This window comes from Rhinoraja longicauda, chromosome 7 (assembly GCF_053455715.1).
Source record: "Rhinoraja longicauda isolate Sanriku21f chromosome 7, sRhiLon1.1, whole genome shotgun sequence".
Lineage (NCBI taxonomy): Eukaryota > Metazoa > Chordata > Chondrichthyes > Rajiformes > Arhynchobatidae > Rhinoraja > Rhinoraja longicauda.
The window spans coordinates 39,171,536-39,196,543 of NC_135959.1; the positions used below are offsets into that span (position 1 = coordinate 39,171,536).

General features: G+C 39.7%; 1 protein-coding gene across 1 annotated transcript in view; it reads left to right on the plus strand.

Annotated features, from left to right (window-relative positions):
* The window catches only part of gpc6a (glypican 6a), a 545,671-nt gene that overhangs the window by 399,147 nt on the left and 121,516 nt on the right, over positions 1-25,008 (plus strand). Inside the window, exon 4 of the mRNA XM_078402332.1 lies at positions 24,798-24,963. Coding sequence (XP_078258458.1) covers positions 24,798-24,963 — 166 coding nt within the window. The remainder of the gene's footprint in view (positions 1-24,797; positions 24,964-25,008) is intronic.

Genomic DNA, 25,008 nt, shown 5'->3' on the forward strand with positions numbered 1-25,008 from the left:
ATCTGGAGATCCAAATAGGTTTCTCTAATCATCTGTGTTCCGCACTTGTAACCATTTATATGAGTTCAGCAGCTTGTCAGGGACTTTGAGTTAGATCATTAATGAGTTTAAAAGCTGCCTCACTATTAGAGAAAAATGAATTATCACTTTCCTGAAAGTCATAAAACTGCAAATTTCCTGGAAAGTATTTTCTCACTTATATGTTTCTCACTAGTTTAATGCTGAGACCCTCAATTTTTTTTTCATTTCTGATCAATTAGCTACTTAATCGGGATGCTAAAACTGAAGTGAAAAACATTCATGACGACTTTATTCTTGATATTTTACTTTCGCCTGAAAATGTTTTCAATTAAAACGTTTTGCTAGTCACACCCATTAGTCATCAAAATGGTCTTCCACCAAGTTTGTTCATTCAGAGTAGTTTGTGGCATTGTGTGCAGATCAGGCACCCTAAAGAGCCTGACCTACTTAGGTGATTTTTTAGGCGACTGCCAGCGACTGTCAAAGTCGTAGCAGATCGCCAAAATTTTCTTTTACCCTATGACAATGACCACGATAATGCCGAGTCAGGTCGATACATGTTACTTTTTTTGTGAAACTAGCACCTGGCTAAGAGATTACACCGTCTTCGTAAACATCGCGAAATTCCCACGCTTATCAATGCTTCTCCGGCATCCTATTTTTCGCTGAAATCACTCACAAGTCTGTAATTACTTGAGAGTTTTGAAATATAACATCTTGCCCGGTTTACTTGAAAACCAAGCTTCACGGTAACAAGGCACAAACTGGATTGACTTCCAGTTTACTAATAGCAGTATTAAGAAATTTAATTTTAAACGTGGTTAAATGGATTTTTGTGCGAGTGTGGGCATTTTATGAAAATGTACGGGAGATGCATATCTGGTTTCTTGGTTGCATATCTGGGTTGGTAGCCTACTTCAGCTGATCGGGAACATACGGGTTTTCACGAGTGGTTATTTGTCCTATGCTGCAGGGGAGACCAATTTACTAAATTTAAACAAATTACAATGGAATTTAACCTGATTGCAGCAGCAAGAGAATGGGTGGTATGTTAGTCATCTTTAACTGCCAGGTGGTCGCACCAGGCCACAATCAGACTCGCTGATGGCCATAAACGTTGCAAAATTCCCACGCTTACCTGACTGTCAAACTGTCGCCTCCATTCTACCTGTCAAATGTCTTGACGGTAAATAAATTGGTTAAACACAAGTATTTTATGGTATCTTCAAATGACTTTACTTAATTTAATATTACGTGCTTCTAAATGCATCTGCGACAACCTAGCAAACCTGGGGACAGCATGCGACAGCGCCCGCAATAAGCAACGATACCTGACAACAAGCCAGCTGTCGCCGAGAAATTTCAATCTGGTTAATTTCTCAGCGACGTGCCGAGATCCACTACGATTCTTTGAAGACTCCTCATGATCATGCCCGCGACACCCCGGCGAACTGTCGGCGATAGCTTAGTCGCCTGCAGTCGCCTTAAAATTGCCTAAGTGGGACAGGCCCTTTAGTCACCTGAGTCTGATTATGGCCTGGTGCGACCACCTGGCAGTTAAAGATGACTAACATACCACCCATTCTCTTGCTGCTGCAATCAGGTTAAATTCCATTGTAATTTGTTTAAATTTAGTAAATTGGTCTCCCCTGCAGCATAGGACAAATAACCACTCGTGAAAACCCATATGTTCCCGATCAGCTGAAGTAATTTTTTAATTGAAAACAATATGACCAGCAATCAGTTGTACAATAGAGCATGTTGCTCTGTTCAGACTTTTAAATTTCACTATGTAAGCTCCGAGATCTTATAAATGCAACTATGCTACCCTAATTGTGCAAACCAATTTTGATCTTGATGTTCAAAGTGATTAAAATAGGATAGCTCCAAAGGTTGTCAGTGAATAATAGCAGAACTGAAAAATACCTTACATTTATAAGTTGCAGCTTTACCCTTCTGAGAACCATCAGCTCTTGAACACTACACAATACTAACCTCAAATATGAACTGCTATGGACTGTCTTTGGTTGCAATGATGGATAAGAAATTTTAATTTATCTATACCATGGCAAAAACTCAACATAGTTACAAATATGGTGCAGAAATAGACTACACAGGACCTTCAATCTGCTCTGCCATTGAATAAAATCATGGCTGATCCGATTGTAACTTCAACTTTCCATTCCTCTTTCTCTCAACTCTCTGGGCTTGACGCAAAGGCGTAGGAATCTTATGAAATTTAGTGATCACTGGGGACTTCGATCCAAACATCAAGGGTAAACTTTCATTTCAAGAGCCTATTTAACTCCAGCTTAAAAATTCAAAGAACTCTGTTTCCACTGAGAGTCAAGTCAAGAAGGTCAAGAATATTTAATTGTCGAATGTACCGACAATGGAACAATGTAATTTTTACTTGCAACAGCTTAATAGGCCCATAAATGCAGTACACACAGGTAATATGTAATAATTTACAAAAGTTCAATATCTTAATAACAATAATAATAGTGCAAAAGATGAGGTCCTTAGTGTAAACAGTGTATAGAAGTTTGTAGTTAATAAGGTTAGTGTTGTGTCATGTTCAAGATCCTGATGGTTGTTGAGAAGAAGTTATTCTTGAATCTGATGAACATGGTTTTCAGGCTGCTGTACCTTGTTTCCTATTGTAGGTGCTAAATGAGAATGTAGCCAGGGTGGTGTAGGAATTTGATGGTATTGACTGCCTTTTTGAGGCTGCACCTCCTATTGATCCCTTCAGAAAGGAATTCAAAAGACTTATGATCTAAGAGAGAACAACATGCCACATTGCCTCTGCCTGAAATGTGTGGCCCTTGTTTGTGCACAGTAACCCCCAGTTCGAAGTTCAAGATTAAACATCTTCTCCACATCCACCTGATAAGAGCTGTGAATCAGGATTGGAGTCATTGGGAGATCAATGGATGGGGGCAGAAAAAATGAGTGGTGGTTGGTCTTTGAAATACTGCTGTTAGTGCTTGGCCTCCCTCTGCTCATTATGGACTGACATGAAGTGTCCCATGCCATCCCGGATGTCATAAGTCATTGAAGACATTATATATTTTTCTAATCAAGAAGTCAGAACCAACCTCTTAGCTCATGCTTACAGTATCTTACCCAGTTCTTGTGAGTGTCAAGTTGAGTTATGGAATGCCTTCATTCCTGAATATCAAAGAAAGGCACAGATTTTAGGTGGGGAATGTTGGGCTTATAAAAACTTTTCCCTTTATGCCTTTTGCAACGGATAAACCTCAGCAATTTGAGTGTATATATATCCTCAACAACTCAGCAATCCCTATGCCACATGTGGCCTCTCCAATCTTGCTCTGTCTCTGCAATAGACAGAGACTTTGAAGAAGTGCTTGCACCATCCAGCTTCCCCCCCCCCCCCCCGCCCCTAACTCCACTACTGGTGCTGTCAGTCCCCATAAGTTTTTTTTGCAAGAATAAAGGCTGTTAATAAATGTGTTATAATGTGTTTAGAAATTTCCATAGTTAAATAGCCAGCAGCGGTCCATGCAATCTGTGAAATATGGGCCTGAGATCTGAGAGGATGCTTCAAAATGTTTGTTGATTGAGATAGTTCATAGATCACTGTTACATTTCGTGGTGCCTCAGGCCAGTGGTTAGCTGGAGGAAGATAGCATCTTCGCCCAATCATGTCAGAACAGCAAGATATTTTTTTTGGCATGAATAGCTGCATCAAGAGACAAGAAGAGAGGGTAACCCTAGACCAGAACAAGTGAGCTTATGATTCTGAGATCCCCCTAAGAACTTTATAGCTTCAAAACACAGCTTAAGGCAGCTGTGGATACACAATGAAATGCTAAGGTACAAATCAAGAAGGGTCTCGACCCGAAACGTCACCCATTCCTTCTCTCCCGAGATGCTGCCTGACCTGCTGAGTTACAAGAACATTAACATGTTTACCTGAAAGCAAAAATGAAACTTCAAGGGACAGGAAAGAGTCGGCCTTCAATCTTGTTCATGACTTTGCATGATACCTGGAAACGAGCTTTTCCACTGTAGAAGTGGTGGCCAACTGATTTCAAAACATAGAACCAACCAAAAATGCATACCAAAGGCAACCTGTTGAATTCCAGAGCTACTCAAGCTCATCTCCAAGGCCTCCATCATCGACCCTGCATGGAACACTGAGTTTGACCCCCAAGCCCCCAGCTTTTCCTGAATCTCCAAGGACCACTCCTCAAATTCAGTACCATCTGAGCTCAGCATGGCTTCAGACATGTCTGTGCAGGATATTGTGTCAGTGACAATGGTGGTCATTGGGAAGGGGGTTGCTCCATATACTTCCAGGCCACGATACTGTATGTGACTGGGAAGGGAATTTGCAGAGAGGATTCTGCTGTCTGAACCGTTGGTTTCACAGTTTTAATGAATGAAGTTACCAAATATGAGCTGCACACTTACATCTTTTGAAGACTGTAAAACAGAATATGGTTAAGGGAGAAGGACTTTCAATGGTACCAGTACATCTAATAGCTATAGATTCTATGGCATCTTCAATAATTGCTAGTACTCTATCTACCAGTACTGCAAGCCAAAAGTCATTTGCTTGTCTCTTATTCCTGACATTGCTTAAGCAATGACGTCTCTTGTAAAGAAAAAGAAAGTCTATTCATTAACATATTACGGTGTATGTGAGTGATGTGCTACTTTTGATGATGGTATTACAGCTGATGCTGTTTTGTGAAATGGGAGTGAAGAGAGTGTGAGCTTTCTAGTAGGGTTAAGAATGAGAGGGTATGGTTGTCAGATAGGAGTCCTGATTGTGGATGATCAGCCATGATCACATTGAATGGCGGTGCTGGCTCGAAGGGCCGAATGGCCTACTCCTGCACCTATTGTCTATTGTCCATTGTCTAATTGATAGAGATTATTATTCAGTGTGTCATGTGAGTGTTGAACACAGTGGTGTCGTGGTAGAGTTGCTGCCTTACACAGCCAGAGACCCGGGTTTGATCATTCTCTCTGTGACCACGTGGATTTTCTATGGGTGCTCCAGTTTCCTCCCATATTCCAAAGACATGCAGTTTTGTAGTTTAAATGGTTTCTGTAAATTGTCCCTAGTGCATGAGATAGAATTAGAGTACCAGGATCGCTGGTCAGAGCGGACTCGGAGAGCCGAAGGGCCTCTTTCCACGCTGTATCCCTAAACTAAACTAAATAAGTGATAGAGATGCTGCCTCCCAACGCCAGACACCTAGGTTCGATCTAGACCTCGAATGCTATCTTTATGGAGTTTGTATGTTCTCCCAGTGACTGAGAGGGATTTTTCCGGGTGCTCTGATTTCCTCCCGCATTCCAAACACATGCAGGTTTGTAGGTTAATTAATGTCTGTAAATTGCGTTCAGTGTGTAGGATGTAGAACTAGTGTACAGGTGATTGATCATATCATATCATATCATATCATATATATACAGCCGGAAACAGGTCTTTTCGGCCCTCCAAGTCCGTGCCGCCCAGCGATCCCCGTACATTAACACTATCCTACACCCACTAGGGACAATTTTTACATTTACCCAGCCAATTAACCTACATACCTGTACGTCTTTTGATGGTCAGTGTGGATTCAGGCCAGAGGGCCTATTTCTAAATTCTAAATTGTATGAGACTATTTTTACACTGATTGAGAGATGGAATTTAACACTGATCTTTAAAAGTCATTAAAGCTTTTACAACACTACATTTTGTGTCACTGGGTTCTTATTCCTCGTCTTTATTGAAGACCCAATGAATTGACCTGCGATGATGGAAGAGAACTTCAAATTCCTGATCATAAATCTCTGGTATTTCGTCTTCTCCCCTCTACCACTGGGCAGAAGATGTTAAACCTTGAAAAAACATACTAACTGATTCAAGAACAGCCTCTTGATCAGCCTGCTATCAAACTATTGAACAGACCTCTCATAAGCAAACGATATATTCCCGATCTCCCAATCTGCAGCCCTTGAACTTTTTTATCTGTACTTTCTCAGTAGCAGTAACACTATAATCTGCACTGTTTCCTTTCCCTTTTTGCACCACATGTTGTACTCATGTGCGGCTTGATTGTACTCATGTATGAACAATTTACATTGATAGCATGCAAATAAAGTTTTTCCCTGTCTCTCGGAACATGTGACAAAAATAAACCACTGCCAATATTCTTTACTCTAATCCTCTTGCTTGGGCAAATATATCAATTCAAAATTGCCATTGGTGAATGAGATAATATTTTTATATGCAGATATCACATTGATTTTGCCATAAACAGAATTGGGGAAGACCATTACATGTTTTAAAGGAAAAATAAATATTTGAACAAAGAATTAAAGAGAAAATCAGGCAGTGCTACTCGTTCAGGTTTGCCTGGGGGGAAAAAATGGCATAATCTTGAGCTGAAAGAGACAATAGACAATAGACAATAGGTGCAGGAGTAGGCCATTCAGCCCTTCGAGCCAGCACCGCCATTCAATGCGATCATGGCTGATCACTCTCAATCAGTACCCCGTTCCTGCCTTCTCCCCATACCCCCTCACTCCGCTATCCTTAAGAGCTCTATCCAGCTCTCTCTTGAAAGCATCCAACGAACTGGCCTCTACTGCCTTCTGAGGCAGAGAATTCCACACCTTCACCACTCTCTGACTGAAAAAGTTCTTCCTCATCTCCGTTCTAAATGGCCTACCCCTTATTCTTAAACTGTGGCCCCTTGTTCTGGATTCCCCCAACATTGGGAACATGTTTCCTGCCTCTAAAGTGTCCAATCCCCTAATTATCTTATATGTTTCAACAAGATCCCCCCTCATCCTTCTAAATTCCAGTGTATACAAGCCTAATTGCTCCAGCCTTTCAACATACGACAGTCCCGCCATTCCGGGAATCAACCTAGTGAACCTACGCTGCACGCCCTCAATAGCAAGAATATCCTTCCTCAAATTTGGAGACCAAAACTGCACACAGTACTCCAGGTGCGGTCTCACCAGGGCCCGGTACAACTGTAGAAGGACCTCTTTGCTCCTATACTCAACTCCTCTTGTTACGAAGGCCAACATTCCATTGGCTTTCTTCACTGCCTGCTGTACCTGCATGCTTCCTTTCAGTGACTGATGCACTAGGACACCCAGATCTCGTTGAACATCCCCTCTTCCTAACTTGACACCATTCAGATAATAATCTGCCTTTCTATTCTTACTTCCAAAGTGTATAACCTCACACTTATCTACATTAAACTGCATCTGCCATGTATCCGCCCACTCACACAACCTGTCCAAGTCACCCTGCAGCCTTATTGCATCTTCCTCACAATTCACACTACCCCCCAGCTTAGTATCATCTGCAAATTTGCTAATGGTACTTTTAATCCCTTCATCTAAGTCATTAATGTATATCGTAAATAGCTGGGGTCCCAGCACCGAACCTTGCGGTACCCCACTGGTCACTGCCTGCCATTTCGAAAGGGACCCATTTATCTCCACTCTTTGCTTTCTGTCTGTCAACCAATTTTCTATCCATGTCAGTACCCTTCATTTCTTCATTTTAAACCTATCTGGTTCTGAAAGTGTTTTACATACCAAGCCTGCAACAATAATCTTCCACATGGTACCTGATCATCTGTATCTATAATCATTGTTCTATTTAACAATACCTTTCCCTTTCATTGACACAAACAGATAATTGAAATGGTCAAAATATTTTAGATTGGCAGAACCTTCGCAGACACTATAAAACCTCCTTTAGAGTTACTGTCATCTCAATTGTGTATGTTGCATTAATTTAATGAGTGTTACAAGACATAATTTATTCAATTTACTAATCTTCTCTTTTGTGTAATATCCATCCTCATCTTTTAAATAATTCATCTCTTTCATATTCTGGTAAGCAATTTCTTGTGTTCAGTAAAACTCGTCTTAGTAAAAATAACCATGACATTACCAGATTGGCATAAAAATCCTTTTATTAATATTCTTTAGGAAATTAAGTATGTTATCCGTATAGTCTGCCCCATATGCAACTGCAGACACACCAATGTGTTGACTCTGAACTAATTTAAGCACAATTAGGAATGGATAATAAATGCTGGCATGGCATCGAATTTCACACCCTGTTTCAGTAAGAAAAACCTAATCTCCAACATTAGTTCCATCTCATCATACTGTTGAAATTAAATTGCTTAACAATGTAGGCAGTGGACATGTTTATTTAAAAGATACAGATTAATTAAAACAGGTATTCCTCAGGTTTGAGTTTTAAGTTCTGTCTTTGTAAAAAGTCATATAAATAGGTGAGATGGCAGAGAAAAATATAAATATATCAAAATGATTTTGACTCTGCTCCCTTGCCATATTTTTTATGTTTTGAAATGCATCATCAGGGCGCCACAGTGGTGCAGCGGTGGAGTTGCTGCCTTACAGCGCCAGAGACCTGGGTTCCAAGATCTACCTTGGGATTCCTGCAAACATACATTAACAGAAGGAGAGAGAAATGAGATACTGTGTATATTGCTAAATTAGTTTTTTTTATGTTTGCTGCTGTTACTAATGGAGATTCAGTGTTTGTAAGTAACTAAGAATGACCATTTTTAGTTACTTACAAACACTGAATGGAATGAGGTGGAAGCACAACATTCTGTCTTTTGATTTTGATGACATTATTATTAAAATGATTCCAGGTATTTTTCATTCAACAAGAGTGTTTCAGTGATCTTTCAAATGATCAATTCTGCAGAGTGTTATTTAATATTATTTCAATAATGCAATTTTATCACTAACAATATCAATTGTATATAGAGAGCATACATTTATTTGTAAAATGACAAACTATCCATTTATTCCCACATTGATTACTTCTTTCAAAATGGGTATTTACTTTTAAATTTTAGAGTATGTTTTTATTGGTAATCTGATCCAGTTTTGAAGATGAAACAGAATCTTTGGTAACTACAGTAGGCATCTGGCTTCCCAGACAAGGTACATTTCCCATCATAACTGTAACGGAATCACCAGTATTGACAATATCATGATTTCAAATTTGTGGAATAATCCCTAAGGCTTTTATATTTTCTATATATTTTTTTACATTTATTTAATAAAAAGTGTCATTTCTTTTAAATATTCTGAGCAACAACTCTGAACATAAGTAGATTATAATGCTGAATGTGTGATTTTAGTTCAAAATATTAAGTAGACAGGTGTTCTACAGTTCAAGGGTTTTGGTTTGCTGACAAATATAGTACCGTAGATGATGGAATTTCAACATCTCCCAATTTGCATTGAGAGTGGTTTACTTAATCCAGTTAAAAGTATCACATAACGAATATAAATGAAAAAAAATGCTGGAAGTGCTCAGAAGTACCCATTATTGCAGAGAACATTACACAGTATGTACAGACAGCAATAAACAGTTAACATTTCAGGTCAATTGTCTTTCATATCATTGTGGCAAAATTGCAGTATCTACAAATTATTGGAAAACCTCCTGAAATGCTGATTACTGGAGCTGATATGATGAGAGATAAAGACTTTGAGAGAGAGCTGTTAGCCTGAAAAAGTAATGCCATTTAACTTTTCACAAATTGATGTTTGACCTTTTGAGTATTCCAACCAATTCTGTATTATTTTTAATGTAAGGTTTCCAGGTTTCCTTGTATTTCACCTTTTCAATTTTATTATAATTAGGTTTTGATGGGGAGTGGAAATATTCGTCCTACTCATTAGCAGTGACTGCTCATTATATACACTCACTTAGAGTGCCAATTGAAGGAGTTTTGCTGTGAAGGACTTTGATTTGGGTTTAACCAAAGAAAACATTAATTTATGAATCGTTCCCTTTAATCTCATCAAATGAAAACACCCATCCCACATTGCCCACTCGAGGCTATGGGCTGAAAACTGTTTTTCATCTCCATTTTAAACTATTAAATCATTCCCAAATGAAGTACATCCATAATTAGGCCATTTCCATTGCATTGAGTTGGTGCTAATTATTCTGTATTGCTGATGTATCAAGACCAAGCTTGCATTAATCTTTGTGCACAGTCAATTTAAAGTCGCATTCTAGATTTTATCACAGTGCCAGCATTCTGTCCTACACAGGATTGAAACCACCAATATCCAGGATTCAACTGCAGACCCAATGTAGTACGACCAGCAACAGTCATTTAGTTTCACCAGGTGGTTAGATCACGTCAATGAAAATCCACTGGTGCTGTGAGCATCTGTACCATTAATATCACGAGGCTACTTCTAACAATGTCCTGTTATGAAATGTATTCCTTGTGCACACAATTGATTGATTGATTAATTGATTCAAAGATACCGCATGGAAACAGGTCTTTCGGCCCACAAAGTTCCCGCCAACCATCGATCACTCGTTCGCACCAATTCTATTTTATCCCACATTCATATTCACATTCACTCCCTACACACGTGGCAATTTACAGAGGCTGATTAGCCTGCAAATCCACCCGTTTATGGGGTGTGCGAGGAAACTGGAGCACCCAGCAGAAACTCACACAGTACTGGAAGAAACAAGCAAACACAGACAGCAGTCGTGGTCTGGATGGAGCTCAGTCTCTGGCGCTGTGAGGCAGATCACTGCCAAGTTATTACATACAAAATCATGGGCACCAAGACCGCAAGTTTCATATTTATAGGGACTTTGCAGGTTTTGGAAAGGTCACTCTTAAAAGGTAATGGGACACCAATAACTATCGTACTTGATTTAAAAAATAATTTCTTGCAAGTAATATTTAAGATTAGTAGGTGTGTATTATTGGTTTATCATATTTTAAAGTTAGCTACTCGATGTCCACAAAAGAACTGTCGTAAAACAAAATGGTTTGCTGGGTATATTAGAAACTCAGGGATTGGTAGTCATCGTCATTTTACTGTCTGAATCATTACAGCTTTACAATGTAGCTTCAATACTACTGTAAGCTAGTTAAATAAGCAATTGTACCCAGGAGTACTCAAGATTATTGGAAGAGACATTTGGGTCATGCATCTTTAGATGGCTGCCGTATTTTGTCATATAAATTTTTTATAGGGTCATTTACAGCAGAGTGGATTGAGTGAGATTTAAAGGATGTGGTCTAAAAGATGAACCAAATTATTTTTTCTAAGGCTATCTTATTCTCACATAAAATACGTGCTTATGATGGGCTTAATGTAAAGTGTCATAAAGTGCAGTTTTAATAAGACTGAGTAATATTTGAAGTATGAAATCAATACTAAGTCAGTGCCCTGGGTATAGGCTTTGCCCATGGGATCCCTGCAGAGATGTTGCACATAGTTCCCCGCTATCAACTGTTGATAACTAAACCTGCTTTTATCCTTCAATTCCGCAATGGGATCCATCAACAAAAGGAGTAAAAGGCAATCAAGGAGTATTCACTGTTACCATTCTAGAGGGGTTATTTTAAAGTCAGTGGGAGTGAATGATGGTGGAATTATTCCATTACCATACAGTTTCAGGCTGTGTATTCCTTAAAGTTACAAATGGCAAATCAGAAATTATAGTTGTTAGGCTGCTGAACTGCTTAATTTAGAATAGAATTTTCACAAATTGTTCTTCAAGAGTATTAATGCTTCCCCTCAGAGAATTACCTTTTGGTTATCTACAGAAGCTTAGTCTCACTAGACATATAGTCATGGTATGAGAGGTGCAGTATTGCTGCAAATCTGTCTGTCACTCCAGCTGCCTAAAGCAAAAAAACCAACAGAGTCTGAATTACACATCCAAGCAACAATAATTAACTTGCTAAAATACACAATATTTTTCAAGTTTCTTTTGAAAGATTATGTCCAAATATCAATGTGGAAAAATACCACTAAAGTGTCTGTCCCTCGGAGTTATCTTTAGAGACACTGCAATTATATCCAGAACGGCATGGTGGCGCAGCAGTTGAGTTGCTTTCTTACAGTGATTGCAGCGCTGGAGGCCCGGGTTCAATCTCGACTGCCGGTGCTGTACAGAGTTTGTACGTTCTCCCCATGACCATGGGTTTTCTCCGAGATCTTCGGTTTCCCCGCACACTCCAAAGACTTACAGACATGTAGGTTAATTGGCATGGTATAAGTATAAACTGTCCCTTGTGAGTGTAGGATAGTGTTAATGTGTGGGCATTGCTGGTCGGTGTGGTCTTGGTGAACCGAAGGGCCAGTTTCTGGGCTGTATCTCTCAACTAAACTAAACTAAACTAAACATCTGATTGAGTGAGACCCCCACTTTATGAACAAAGTCTTGCAGATTATCAAAAGCTTAGAGTCATCAAAGGTGTTTAATTGTCAAATGTACCGACAATGGGACAATGAAATTCTTACTTGCAGCCAGTAAACACAATTTTACACAAATAATATATATATATTTTTTAATGTAATTAAAACCCCAATACTTGCGCACAAAAGCCGAAGTCCGTGCAACCAACGACAGTCCATAGCAGTTCATATTTGAGGTTAGTATTGTGTAGTGTTCAAGAGCTGATGGTTGTTGGGAAGAAGCTATTCTTGAACCTGGGAGATTGCTGTTTTCAGGCCCCCTGTTCCTTCTTCCCTGTATTAGGTGTAAAATGAGAGAACCAGGGTGATGTGGTTCTTTCAGGATATTGGCTGCCTTTTTTAGGCAACACCTCCTTTACATCCCTTTACCTGTGATGGACCGGGCAGTGTCCACCACTCTTTGTAATCTCCTTTATTCCGGGGGTGTTTGAGTTGCCGGCCCAGGCAGTGATGCAATCATTCAATATGCTCTCTACCGTACAACTGCAGAAGTTCTAAAGAGCATTTGTCGACATATCAAATCTCCTCAATCTTCTATGAAAATAGAGAAATTGATGAGCTTTTCTTGTGAGTGTATCAATATGTTGAGCCCATCTTCAGAGATATGTACACACAGAAACATGAAGCTGTTGTCTCTCTCTATCGCCATCCTACCGATGAAGACTAGTTCATGAATTCTTGGTTTCTCACTTCTAGGGACAACAATCAGTTCCTTGGTCTTGCTGACATTGAGAGCAAGATTGTTCTGACATCATTCAATCCAATATTCAAACTCTTTCCTATATTCTGACTCATCATTACCCGTTATTCATCCACCAACAGTAGTATCGGTGGCAAGTTTAACTTCGGAGTTGGAACTCTGTCTAGCTACACAGTCATGGATGTAGAATGAATAGAGCAGGGGACTGAGAACACAACATTGAGGTGACCCTTTGCTGCTGATCATCGAGGAGAAATTATTGTTGCTAATTCATACTGATTGCGTTCTGTCAATGAGGAAGTCGAGGATCCAGTTGCATAGGGTTGAGCTGAGACCCAATTCCCTGAGTTTGATAACAACTTTTGGGGGGATAATGGTACGGAACACCAAGTTGTAGTCCATGAACAACCGTCTGACATACATGTGCTTATTGTCCAAGTGGTCCAGTGTAGAATAGAGAGCCAACAAAATCGCATCCTCTGTTGATCAATTGTTGTGGTAGGCAAATTGAAGAGGGTCCAGGTCCCTGCTCAGGTAGCAGTTGATATGTTTCATAACCGATCTCTCAAAGCATTTCATCACCACGGATGTTAGTTCCACCGGTTAGTAGCTATTGAGGCATGTCATCTTATTCTTCTTGTGCAGCAATATTATTAAGGTCTTAAAACATTTGGGAACCTCGTACCATTGCAATAAGAGTTTGAAGATGTTCGCAAAATCTCCAGCCAGCTGGTCTATGTTATGCATTAATTTGTCAGAAATCTTAAATTGGATCTTTCCTGTTAAAGTCTCAATAAAATTTATCCAAATGTTCTAGTCGTTCCTTCGAGCAAAGTATTGTGCATCTTATGTTGAAATATATAAATATAAGATGAGGACTGTGGTGCTCTCAATTTGTTCACTTATGATGTTGGGGAAGGAGCTAAAAACTAACATTTAATTTCTGTTGGGAATGTGAGAAATTTAACCAACAAAGAAATATGTTTGAAGATTGAAGATTGGCTGAATGGCAGAAGGCAAAGAGTGGATATAAAGGTGCTTTTTCTGGTTGGCCTTCGGTGACTAGTGCTTTTTTGCAAGGGTTGGTGTTGGTTCCGCTACTTTTCACATTGTGTATTAATGATTTGGATGATGGAATTGATAGCTTTGTGGCCAGGTTTGGAGATGATATGAAGATAGGTGGAGGGGCAGGTAATGTAGAGGAATTAGGGAGTCTGCAGAAGGACTTGGACATGTTGGGAAAGTGGACATAGAAGTGGCAGATGGAATACAGCATAGCAATGTGCGTGACCGTACACATTAATAATAATAATAATAATAAGCATTTATTTTATATAGCGCCTTATCAGGTGCTCAAAGCGCTTTACATAAACAAGCAAACATAAAAACAAACAGACAAACTATCCTAACGGAGAAGCGGCGAATAAACAACGCCAGCGTCCTCTCACGTCAGGGTCCGGCAGTAGACAACAAAAAGCACAGGACACACAGATACAATTTTTACACAATGTTTACACAAACAGCCATCACAGTGATTGCTCCAGGCATACCCTCACTGTGATGGAAGGCAAAGTCTTATCTCCTCCTGATTTCTTCTCCCGTGGTGCCACGAGGTGATCGAGGCTCCCAACATTGGTAGTAGGAATAAAGGTGTGGACTATTTTCTAAGTGGGGAGAAGATTCAGAAATCCGAGGTGAAAAGGAACTTGGAATCGCTTATGCAGGATTCCCAAAAGGTGGCACATGCAATGTTAGCATTTATTTTGAGAAGATTAGAACATAAAAGCAGGATTGCAATGCTGAGACTTATAAGGCACTGATTAGATCACATTTGGAGGATTGTGAGTGGTTTTGGGCCTCATATCTGGAGGGGGAATGCGCTGGCTTTAGAGTGGGTCCAGAGGATGTTTACGAGAATGATCCCTGGGATGATTGGGTTAACGTATGATGAGTGTTTGATGCCTATGGCCCTGTACTCGCTCTAGTTCAGAAGGATGAACAGGGATCTCATTGAAACTTACTGAACAATGAAAGGTCCGGATAGAGTGGATGTGAAGAGGATGTTTCCACTAGTGAGATATTCAAGGACCAAAGGGCACAGCCTCAGAATAAAAGGAGGTATCTTTAGAAAGGAGATGGATTTTTTTTTAGCCACAGGGTGGTGAATCTGTGGAAATCATTGGCCACAGACTGCTGTGGAGGCCAAGTCTTTGGGTATTTTTAAATCGGAGATTGATAGATTCTTGATTAGTAAGGGTGTGAAAGATGGATCAGCCATGATTGAATGGCACAGTAGACTCAATGGGCGATTGGCTCCTCAAACTTATGAACTCATGTTGTGTTTGTAATTTTATGAGAAGGAATAGGCATGCATTAAATAAAAAGACTTAAGGATTTGTATTTATTCACAAAATGCTGGAGTAACTCAGCAGGTCTAGCAGTATCTCAGGAGAGAAGGAATGGGTGACGTTTCGGGTCGAGACCCTTCTTTAGGAAAGGAAGACATTGAATGATGTGCACCATTCTGGTGGTTATCACTGCCCTCTTATCCAATTAATTTATTGCATTCCTGCAGTTGAAGGCAAATTAGCACAGGAAAATGGTACAGATAAAATATCATGTCACCAATAGTAATGAGGTTGGATCATACCTGAGATTAAAAATATTTGCCAGCGATGGTAGTCTTGCTGTACTGAGACCATCAAGTTCTTCTACCATTCCTTACATGGTTGCAAGTTGATTTGATGCCAAGTCTCTTTTGGCATTCTGTCTCTAACAAAAAATAAGACACGTAAGCATTGAAATTGGATCATGTGGCACTGCATTTTTATAGCAGGCTACGTTGCACCTCTTGGTTTAACAAGGCTGCCAAATTTGTTGAATAATTTATGAATAATTATCATTTTATTCAAAACAATAACACGTAAAATTAGGGAAACAAATTAATATATATCAAAACCATTTAAATGTTTTATTGTATTTTTATGTTAATTTAGTTAAATTAATTTAAATAAATGTAAATTAGCTGTCTCCAATTGTCTCTCTTGAAGGAAGTAAGCCGTGATGCTGTACCTGCAGTATGTTCAACCGCAGGGCAGAGTCCCCAGTGTAAATGCAGAGGAATTCAGGGGACGTTGCACTCCCCTGCAATCCTGCAAACGAGCACTTGAAATTACAACATCAAGCAGCTGGTGAGGTGGTCTGGGATTTGTACATTGGTGAACTAACTGATAATTATGGGGAGGAAATGCCGACATTTCTTTCCAGGATGCAGACCATTATATTACTCTCTAAAACTCGACTCTCCTTATTGAGAAAAAGAATCAACTTTGAAGGGACAGCCTTTGTGAAAAAAGTGTGTAACTGGTATGTAAAATGCCAAGATTAGACAGATCATATCATGGGATCCTGAGATGTGAAAATTCTGCTGTGGTGATTTCCCAAATCACTAGGGAAATTTTGCACATGATATTTCATCACGTTTCTGACTGTATGACTTTATACTCCTTTGCTAATTTTGTTTAAAAAATAATGTTCTACAACTGCATTTGTGATGTTTGGTGCGAATGACCGCATGGCCATCTAATTAAGTCAATTCATTTGTGATCTCTCTTGCTATTTTTTGTATAAGTGTGAAAAATGCATTGCACGCATCGCTTTATAACAGCAATAGATCAGTGAACAGCTTGCCTGGACTCATTAAAGGGGAATTGCAAGAAACATTTACATGGCTTATGTGAATATACACAGTGAAGATCGTATTGTTTATTATGGGGAAATGAAGTGAAGCTTAAGGCATTAGGTTTTAACAAAGTTGACAAAATAGGGAGGAAAATTAAGGAATGGTGGTTGATATCAAAATAAAAAACTAAAGAAGCAAACATGGGGAAATAAAAGCATAAGTTGATGCCTAGTTTAACTAGCTGGGACCACTGCTGTTATCATAGCCCTTTATAAAATTAGGCTCTCCAACTTGATTCTATTTTCCACTGCCAGGATCTGGAATCCCATTGAAGGAATCCCAGGATGATTGAAACCAATAGATACCTCCAGGTCACTGCTAATTGGTATTCTGTTTGGCTGGTTACAGATTCCTCGTAAAACTGAGTAGGCTATAATTTGCTTGAAGAATAGTAATTGAATTATGCTATCTGGTATGCAGCTACAGTGGACGCATGAAAGTTCTATCCGCGCTATCAGACAACAAAAACACATTAGTGACCTTAAGGAGGTAACAACACCTTTTTATTCACGCATGTGGGAGTGGGAGAACAACCCCGAGTATGGTTACATACTCGTTGTCCCTCGTGGTCCCACTCAATGGTCAGATACAAAGCCGTCCCATCTCCCCTACCCTCCTTCCTGTCACCCCCTCTCCCTCCACCCCCCCTCCCCCTTCCCCTCCCCCCACTCCATCCCCCAGCCCCCTTATCCTCCCTCCACCCTCTCCCTCCCCCCTCCCTCCCTAGGAGCTAGATTTAAACTTTAAAATGTGAATAACTTAAAAAATATAACACCGATTTCAATGAAACTTCTTTCATTAGCACCAAAGGGACGAAGGTGAGTAAGGTGGGCCTAAAATTGTTGCGCTATCGTGTACCGTTTTGGCTGTAGTTCAGGAACAAGCAAACAAACAAACAAGAGTTTTAGTATATAGATGTCCCAAAACGGAACAATGAAATCCTTACGACTGTGTCCAAGCAGCACATCAGATATGCAAACATACTACTCTATAAACCCCTTAAAAAAAAACAAATGTGTAGGAAGGAAGCGAAGATAGACACAAAATGCTGGAGTAACTCACAGGACAGGCAGCATCACTGGAGAGAAGGAATGGGTGATATTTCGGGTTGAGACCCTTCTTCAGAAAGTCACGAGAAAGGGAAATGAGAGATATAGACGATGATGTAGAGAGAAAAAGAACAAATTAATGAAAGATATGCAAAAAAAAACAATGGTAAAGGAACGGAAAGCTGGTGTGACGTGGGTGGGGGAGAGATGGAGAGAGAGAGGGAATGCAGGGGTTACTTGAAGATAGCGAAATCAATTTTCATACCCCTGGGTTGTAAGCTGCCTAAGCAAAATATGTGATGCTGTTCCTCCAATTTGCATTTAGTCTCACTCTGAGGAGGCCTTGGACAGAATGGTCAGTGTGAGAAAGGGAAGAGTATTAAAGTGTTTAGCAACCGGGAGATGAGGTAAGTCCAGGCGGATTGAGCAAAGGTATTCAGCAAAATGATTGCCTAGTCTACGTTTGGTCTTGCCGATCAGCGGTTTCCTTTCACATTCCAAAGATGTGCAGGTTTGCAGGTTAATTGGCTTCTGTAAACTACCCCTCATATGTAGATGCAAAACTAGGATAACATGGAACTAGTGTATGGGTGATTGGTGGTCAGCACAGACATGTTGAGAAAAAGGGCCTGTTTCCATGCTGTGTCTCTAAAATAAAATAAACTTGTGAAGGGAATCAGAGGGATCATTATTTTCACAGAGAGAGTGGTTGATATCTGGAACATGCTACCAAAGAAGGTGGTGGAATCAAATACAATTACATTTTTAAAAGGCATTTGGGCAGACTCAATTGGCAGACCTTTGACACAACAAATTCCAAATTCAGTCAAAAGGGTTTAGTGTCAATGGGCTGAAAGGTCGCCATAGACTTGATGGGCCAAATGTTGTGCTGAGCAATTCTATGACTTTATAGATTGTTTATGTAATTTCTCCAAGGCATTCTCATCCTTACTCAACTGCAGTGACCTGTATTGAACATGATATCTATATACTAAAACTCTCGTTTGTTTGTTTGTTTGTTCCTGAACTACACCCAAAACGGGACACGATAGCGCAACAATTTTAGGCCCACCTTACTCACCATCGTCCCTTTGGTGCTAATGGGTTTCACTGAAATCGGTGTTATATTTTAAAAGTAATTCACATTTTAAAGTTTAAATCTATCTCCTAGGGAGGGAGGGATAAGGGGAGTTGAGGAGGATGGAGTGGGGGGGAGGGGAGGAGGGAAGGGAGGAGGGAGAGAGAGGAGGGAGGGGAGGGGAGTGGGAGGGAGGAGGGGAGGGGGAGAAGGGAGGGGGGAGTGGGGGAGGAGAGGGTGCTGCACCAATGCAGGAGAGGTTTGGGCCCAACGGGTCCACTTGGTCTAGTTCATTATAAACATTGCATTGGCACAAAAATTCAACATAATCTTCTTGTATTTGCTTCTATTTATGAAGCCCATGATTTCTCATAATTTATCGACTTGTCATCTTTAAATATTATCCACCTAGATGTCACTGTTTCTTCATTCCCTTCAGAATCCTGACATTTAGTCTCTTATCATTGCTCCTTATTCTCCTTGTCAAAAAGTACCACGTCATACTTCACTGCATAACTCTACCACATTCCATGTCCTTGTGAATTTCACCACTCTGCACATCAATACTTTGCAAAGTTTTATGTTTTCTGTCATTCCCAAATTTTGTATTAGTATCTGCATGCCCATATCCAAGTCTAAATACTGATCCTTGGAGAACTCTAGTACCCTCCCCTTATCTTAAAAACAATTTTTTTATTTTGATTCTGTTTTCTGGCTATAAACCAATTTACTTTGTGTACAGCATTGATCTTCTTATTCCATGGTTTGCTACCAGTCTGCCATGACAAGCTTTATCAAAAGTTTCTGCAATTCCTAATATAAGATATCTTTTACGTTCCCTACTACCTCATCAGTAAACTCGATTTGGTTAATCAAATCCAAGTTGTCGTGTACAACTCCATGCCACTTCTCCTTTATTAACATACATGTCCAAGGGAATATTAATTTTATAATTTCTAAAATCTTTCCACTGGAAGAAAAGCCAATTGGCCTGTTACTTTTTCTTGAGCAATGGGTTAATATTAGCTATTCCGTAGTCCATAGATACTTCCCCTTGTATTTAGGGAAGAAATGTTAGAAAATTATGATCAGTCCTTTTGAAATCAACATCCCCGCTTACGTCTGTGACCTAGGATGTATCCATAAGGTCATGAGGGATAGAAGTAGAATTAAGCCATTTGGCCCATCAAGTCTATTCCGCCATTCAATCGTGGCTGATCTATCTCTCCCTCAAAACCCCATTCTCCTGCCTTCTCCCTATAACCTCTGACAAATGTACTAATCAAGAATCCACTCCTTGAACCAAGCCAGTTTTTCCAGGATCTCTGTTTTAATATTCATAGAAAACATGGAAAACATAGAAAATAGGTGCAGGAGTAGGCCATTCGGCCCTTCGACATTCACCACATATGTTACGTCCAACACCTCCCCTTTTACAGAGGCTTTGGTAGCATCCCCTTCCTTGGTAAATACAGATACAAAGTAATAATTCACCATCTTTGTCCCTAATTAGCCCATTCTTTCTCTTACCAGTGATATATATGTCTATCAAAGATTTTGGGATTCCCTTTTATGTTAGCTGCTAATGGTTTATCATATTGTCTTGTTGCCTTTCATATGTTTTTCTCTTCCCCTCTGTGCTTTCCTTATTCTGCCTGATACTCATTTGTGTGATCAAATTGACATGTGAGATAACCTCCTTTATCGGCTTCATCTTTTATCTGTCATTAGCAAGAGTTCTGGCTTTGGTTACACAACCTTTCTTTCCCCCTGAGGTAATGTGCATTGGTTTATTGAGCCACCCGTGCATTAAAGTCTATTTAATACTAATTCAAAAATTGATTCCAATGAAGGAAACGTTGCCCAAGTTAACCCCAGTGTTTGAACAATGGTACCTCTTGGGTTTCTGCATCTAATCACAAACAAGTTTTGGATTTGCAATGTATTGTTCTACAACTTGCAATATATTTTAGGTGTTCCTTTTGAATCAAGGATCATTTATTTCCACTCTGTGGGTTCATAGATGACTGAAGAAGTCAATAAGGAATCTGTGGACTCAACCTCATATAAATTTGAGATTCTCAGTACTATCCCAAATGTTTGATGATTACTAAAAAAAGTGTCAGGGATTCCCAGGAATGTAACATTTTTCAAGAGGGTTTTAAGAAAATCGTAGATCTTTTCAACATCCACCTGGTAATTTCTTCCAGTGACAGAACTCAGAGTGTTTGCTTTGGGGGTTTGGGATCAAACATATCAACCTGGCCTGCCTGAAAGAGCAACTGAGTGTAATTAGAGTTTCAAGGCTGGGAAGGTTGGCCTGGTAGAAGACAGCAACTTGTGATTATGGATTTGGAAAAACTTTGCAGAACCAGTGATGATAGTACCTCTCCGGGGCTTGAGCTGCCTACTGTCCACCTGCAGGTCTCAGAAGCATATAGGGGAGCAAGGATCACTGACGTCCAGCAGACCAGGAAATTGTGTATGTGCTGAGCAAATTGCTCTCTCAAATGCTGAAGAATAATTTGCTGAAATAATTTTTGTTTCAGAGTTGCTGCTTTGTAATTGCACATGGCTCATCAGTCTCACTCAGTGAGGTCTGGGTTAAATTAATGTGTGTGCTGTAAACCTGCTCTTACAGGTGCAGCGCTGAGGTGCGGAAGTTGGGGGGTTTGATGCCGCCATGCTCAGTGCATGAGCTGATGAGCAATGCTGCCCATTAATATTTAATTTCATTGATCGATTCAATTATTGTCTGGCATTGCCAGCTGACTCCTTTGAACATTAAATTTCCTTTTAACTTGGTTTCCCACAGTAAACCTGTAGTTATTTATTTGTAGATAGGCACAAAATGCTGGAGTAACTCAGCGGGTCAGGCAGTATTTCTGGAGAGAAGGAATGGGTGACGTTTCGGGTCGAGACCCTTCTTCAGACAAATATTTATATATAATTGGTAACACTGAAATTAAGTCAACATGAGAAGCCTTAATAGAAGCGCAACATAACTTTCTTTAAATATCTGCTTTATCTGAGTTAATAATGAATAGCACTAAGGCATCCTTAATCTTTCACTATTAATTTTCACTGTGAATCTTGTTCTTTGAAGCATTGGAGCTAATAGATAATGGAAGTAACAGATAAGGTCCTTGAGTTTGGATCAGATAACATTGATTCTAGGATCTTGCAGTGTTATTTGGTGATGATTTGTTCAATTTTTTTATTGTAAATCAGAAACGTGCAGTTCAAAAGTAACTTTTTCTGTTTATCCTCAATGCCTGGCCACCATCTCTTCTGCTACCACCAGGAAGAAGAGACAGGAGCCTGACAGATTTAAGGAGGATCAGAGGTGTAACTTCTACACACAGAGAGTGGTGGGTGGACAGAACGAGTTGCCTAGGAAGTGGTAGAGGCAGTACAGTTACAACATTTAAAAGACATTTGAACAGGTACATGGATAGGAAAACTTTAAAGGGATATGCGCCTAACACAGGCAAATAGGCCTAGCTGTGGTAGGTACTTAGGTCAGCACGGGCAAGTTGTGCCGAAAAGCCTCTTTCGGTGCTGTATTAACTCGATGATTCTCTGACTCTCAAACTTGTTCGGAATCTATATCGCAAAAGCAGGAGATGCAAAATAAAGAAATGTGATAGTTGAAGCAAGTTTTGGTCTCCACCTTATTGAAAACAAATGAATCGGGAACTAACGAAGAAGAATAATGTCAAGAGGCAAATGGAAATTTTGTCAGAAAGGGAAGGTGGGAAATCTCAGAAGAGAAGAGGTAGTGAATTAAACAGCATTAAAAAGCATAAAAACTCAATGTTGGTGGAAATCCCAATAAAAACTGAAAATACAGGAAGTACTCAGCAGTCAGGCAGGATCTAAAAAGAGAGACAGGATTTCAGGTCATTAAACATTCATTAAAACTATTAGTTACGTCACTTCACCATATGTCAGACCCTCATACAAGGTTAAGTGTGGCCTTGTGCAATTACACGAATGATCTCTGACTTGTCAGCCTTTATTTAATAGAAAATTGTTGACCCAAATTTTGCACCACCTTTCTGTGCACACAGAAGAAAAACTTGAAAGGATAAGATCTATTTGCATGGTGGGAGGTGTGTACCTGAAGTTAGTCCAATCTAGGCCATGATATCTCTCCAGTACCTTGGGCCCAAGAGTACAAACTAAAACGATACAGTCTTTCCTCATAATCTTTTGAACCATTCTATTATAACATTGAAATAAATATTGACAGAACGCCATTTGTTTTCCTATATTATTTTATTGTAAATATTGACATCCACACCATTTGCTCTTGATGTCTTCTTATTACTTGTAATCAACACGTTGCAAAGATAGAAAATAATTTTAGCCCTTAACTCAGTAAAAAAAAAGACATGCAGTACAAAAAAAGAATGTTTGTTTGTATTTACAGCTGAAAGTTTCTCAGCTCAATGTGGCCATTTCTTCTTGTCCTCAAACACTGCTGTGCCTCAGTGCTGCCCAAAACTTCCAAAATTCTTTAAGTTCGGGAACAATCGCTGAAGAACGGAGGGTGGCAGATGTAATTTGACTAAAAGAAGTTGAGAAAAAAGCAAAAAAATTACAGATCATGATTATTAGATCTCAAGCTTTTATGCTTTTCTAAAGCTGTTTAAAGCATTACCTCTTCTCTTCCAAGAATACCCACCCTCCCTCTCTGAGGTATCTCTGTGATCATTAATGGAGAAAAAATAGAACATGATAAACGATGCTACAGCAGGACACTTCGAAACCAGTAATAGAATTGGCTAAAGTCTAGAAAAAGAGGTCATGCGTAACAAATCCATGGGAGACTTTGAAGGATGGAACCATTGGAATAACTAAAGGGTAAAGCAATAGATATGATGTATTTAGACTTTCAGAAGGCTTTAGATAATGACCTAGATAAGAGGGTAGTGTGCAGAATTAAAGCATGTGGAATTGGTGATAATATACTGGAATAGTTTGAGAAATGGTGACAGACGGAAAATATAGTGGAGGAATAAATTTGGGTTTTTTTGGATGGCAGACAGTGACTGGTGGAATACCAGAGAGAAAAGTGCTTGGACCCAAAATATTCACAATATACATCAGTGAGTTGCATGTGAATTGTGAAAAGAATATAAGATGTTCCAATGTGATATTAGACAAGTTGGGCCTATCTTCACTGGAGTACAAAAAAATGAGAAGGAATCTCAAGGAAACCTTTAAGGTTCTAACAGGCCTAGACCACTGAGATCCAGGCATGGTGCTTCCGATGACAGGTAGGTCCAGAATCAGGGATCAGTCACAGTCTCCAGATACAGGATATGCCACTAAGAGTCAAGATCAGGATGAAGATAAAATTGTAGAATTCTCTTCCACAAAAGGCAGTGGAGACCAAGTCATTAAATATATTCAAGAAGGGATTATGGGAAATATGAAAAACATGGGAGCTGGGCAGCATAGTGGTGCAGTGGTAGAGCTGCTTCCTTGGAGCACCAGAGACCCGGGTTCGATCCTCACTCCAGGTGTTATCTGTGCAGAGTTTGCACGTTCTCCCTGTGTCTGTGTGGGTTCTCTTTTTTGGAGCTCTGGTTTCCTCCCACACTCCAAAGACGTGCAGGTTTGTCAGTTAATTGGCTTAAATTGTTCCTAGTGTGTATGACATAGAACTAGTGTCAATGAGAGATCAATGGTCAGTGTAGACTCGATGGGCCGAAGTACCTGTTTCCATGCTGGTTCTCTAAAATAAGTTAAGCTAAAGACACTGAGATGGATGATCAGCCATAATTTTGTTGAATGGTGAATTGCCTTATCCTGCTTCTTTATGGTTTTACTTCCTACAGACTGACTGCTCACAAAAGAAAAGATGGTGACAATGAAATTAATTTTCTTCCTCTTTAAACTCACTAGGTCATTCCAACATTAGGGTGCATCCGTGCTCTGATGAAGATGATGTACTGTCCCTACTGCCGTGGAGTCCCCACAGTGAAACCTTGCAACAACTACTGTCTTAACGTAATGAAGGGCTGCCTGGCGAATCAGGCTGATTTGGACACAGAATGGAATCTTTTTATTGGTAAGAGAAAATATTATAATTATCAATAAATCAAAATAATCACAT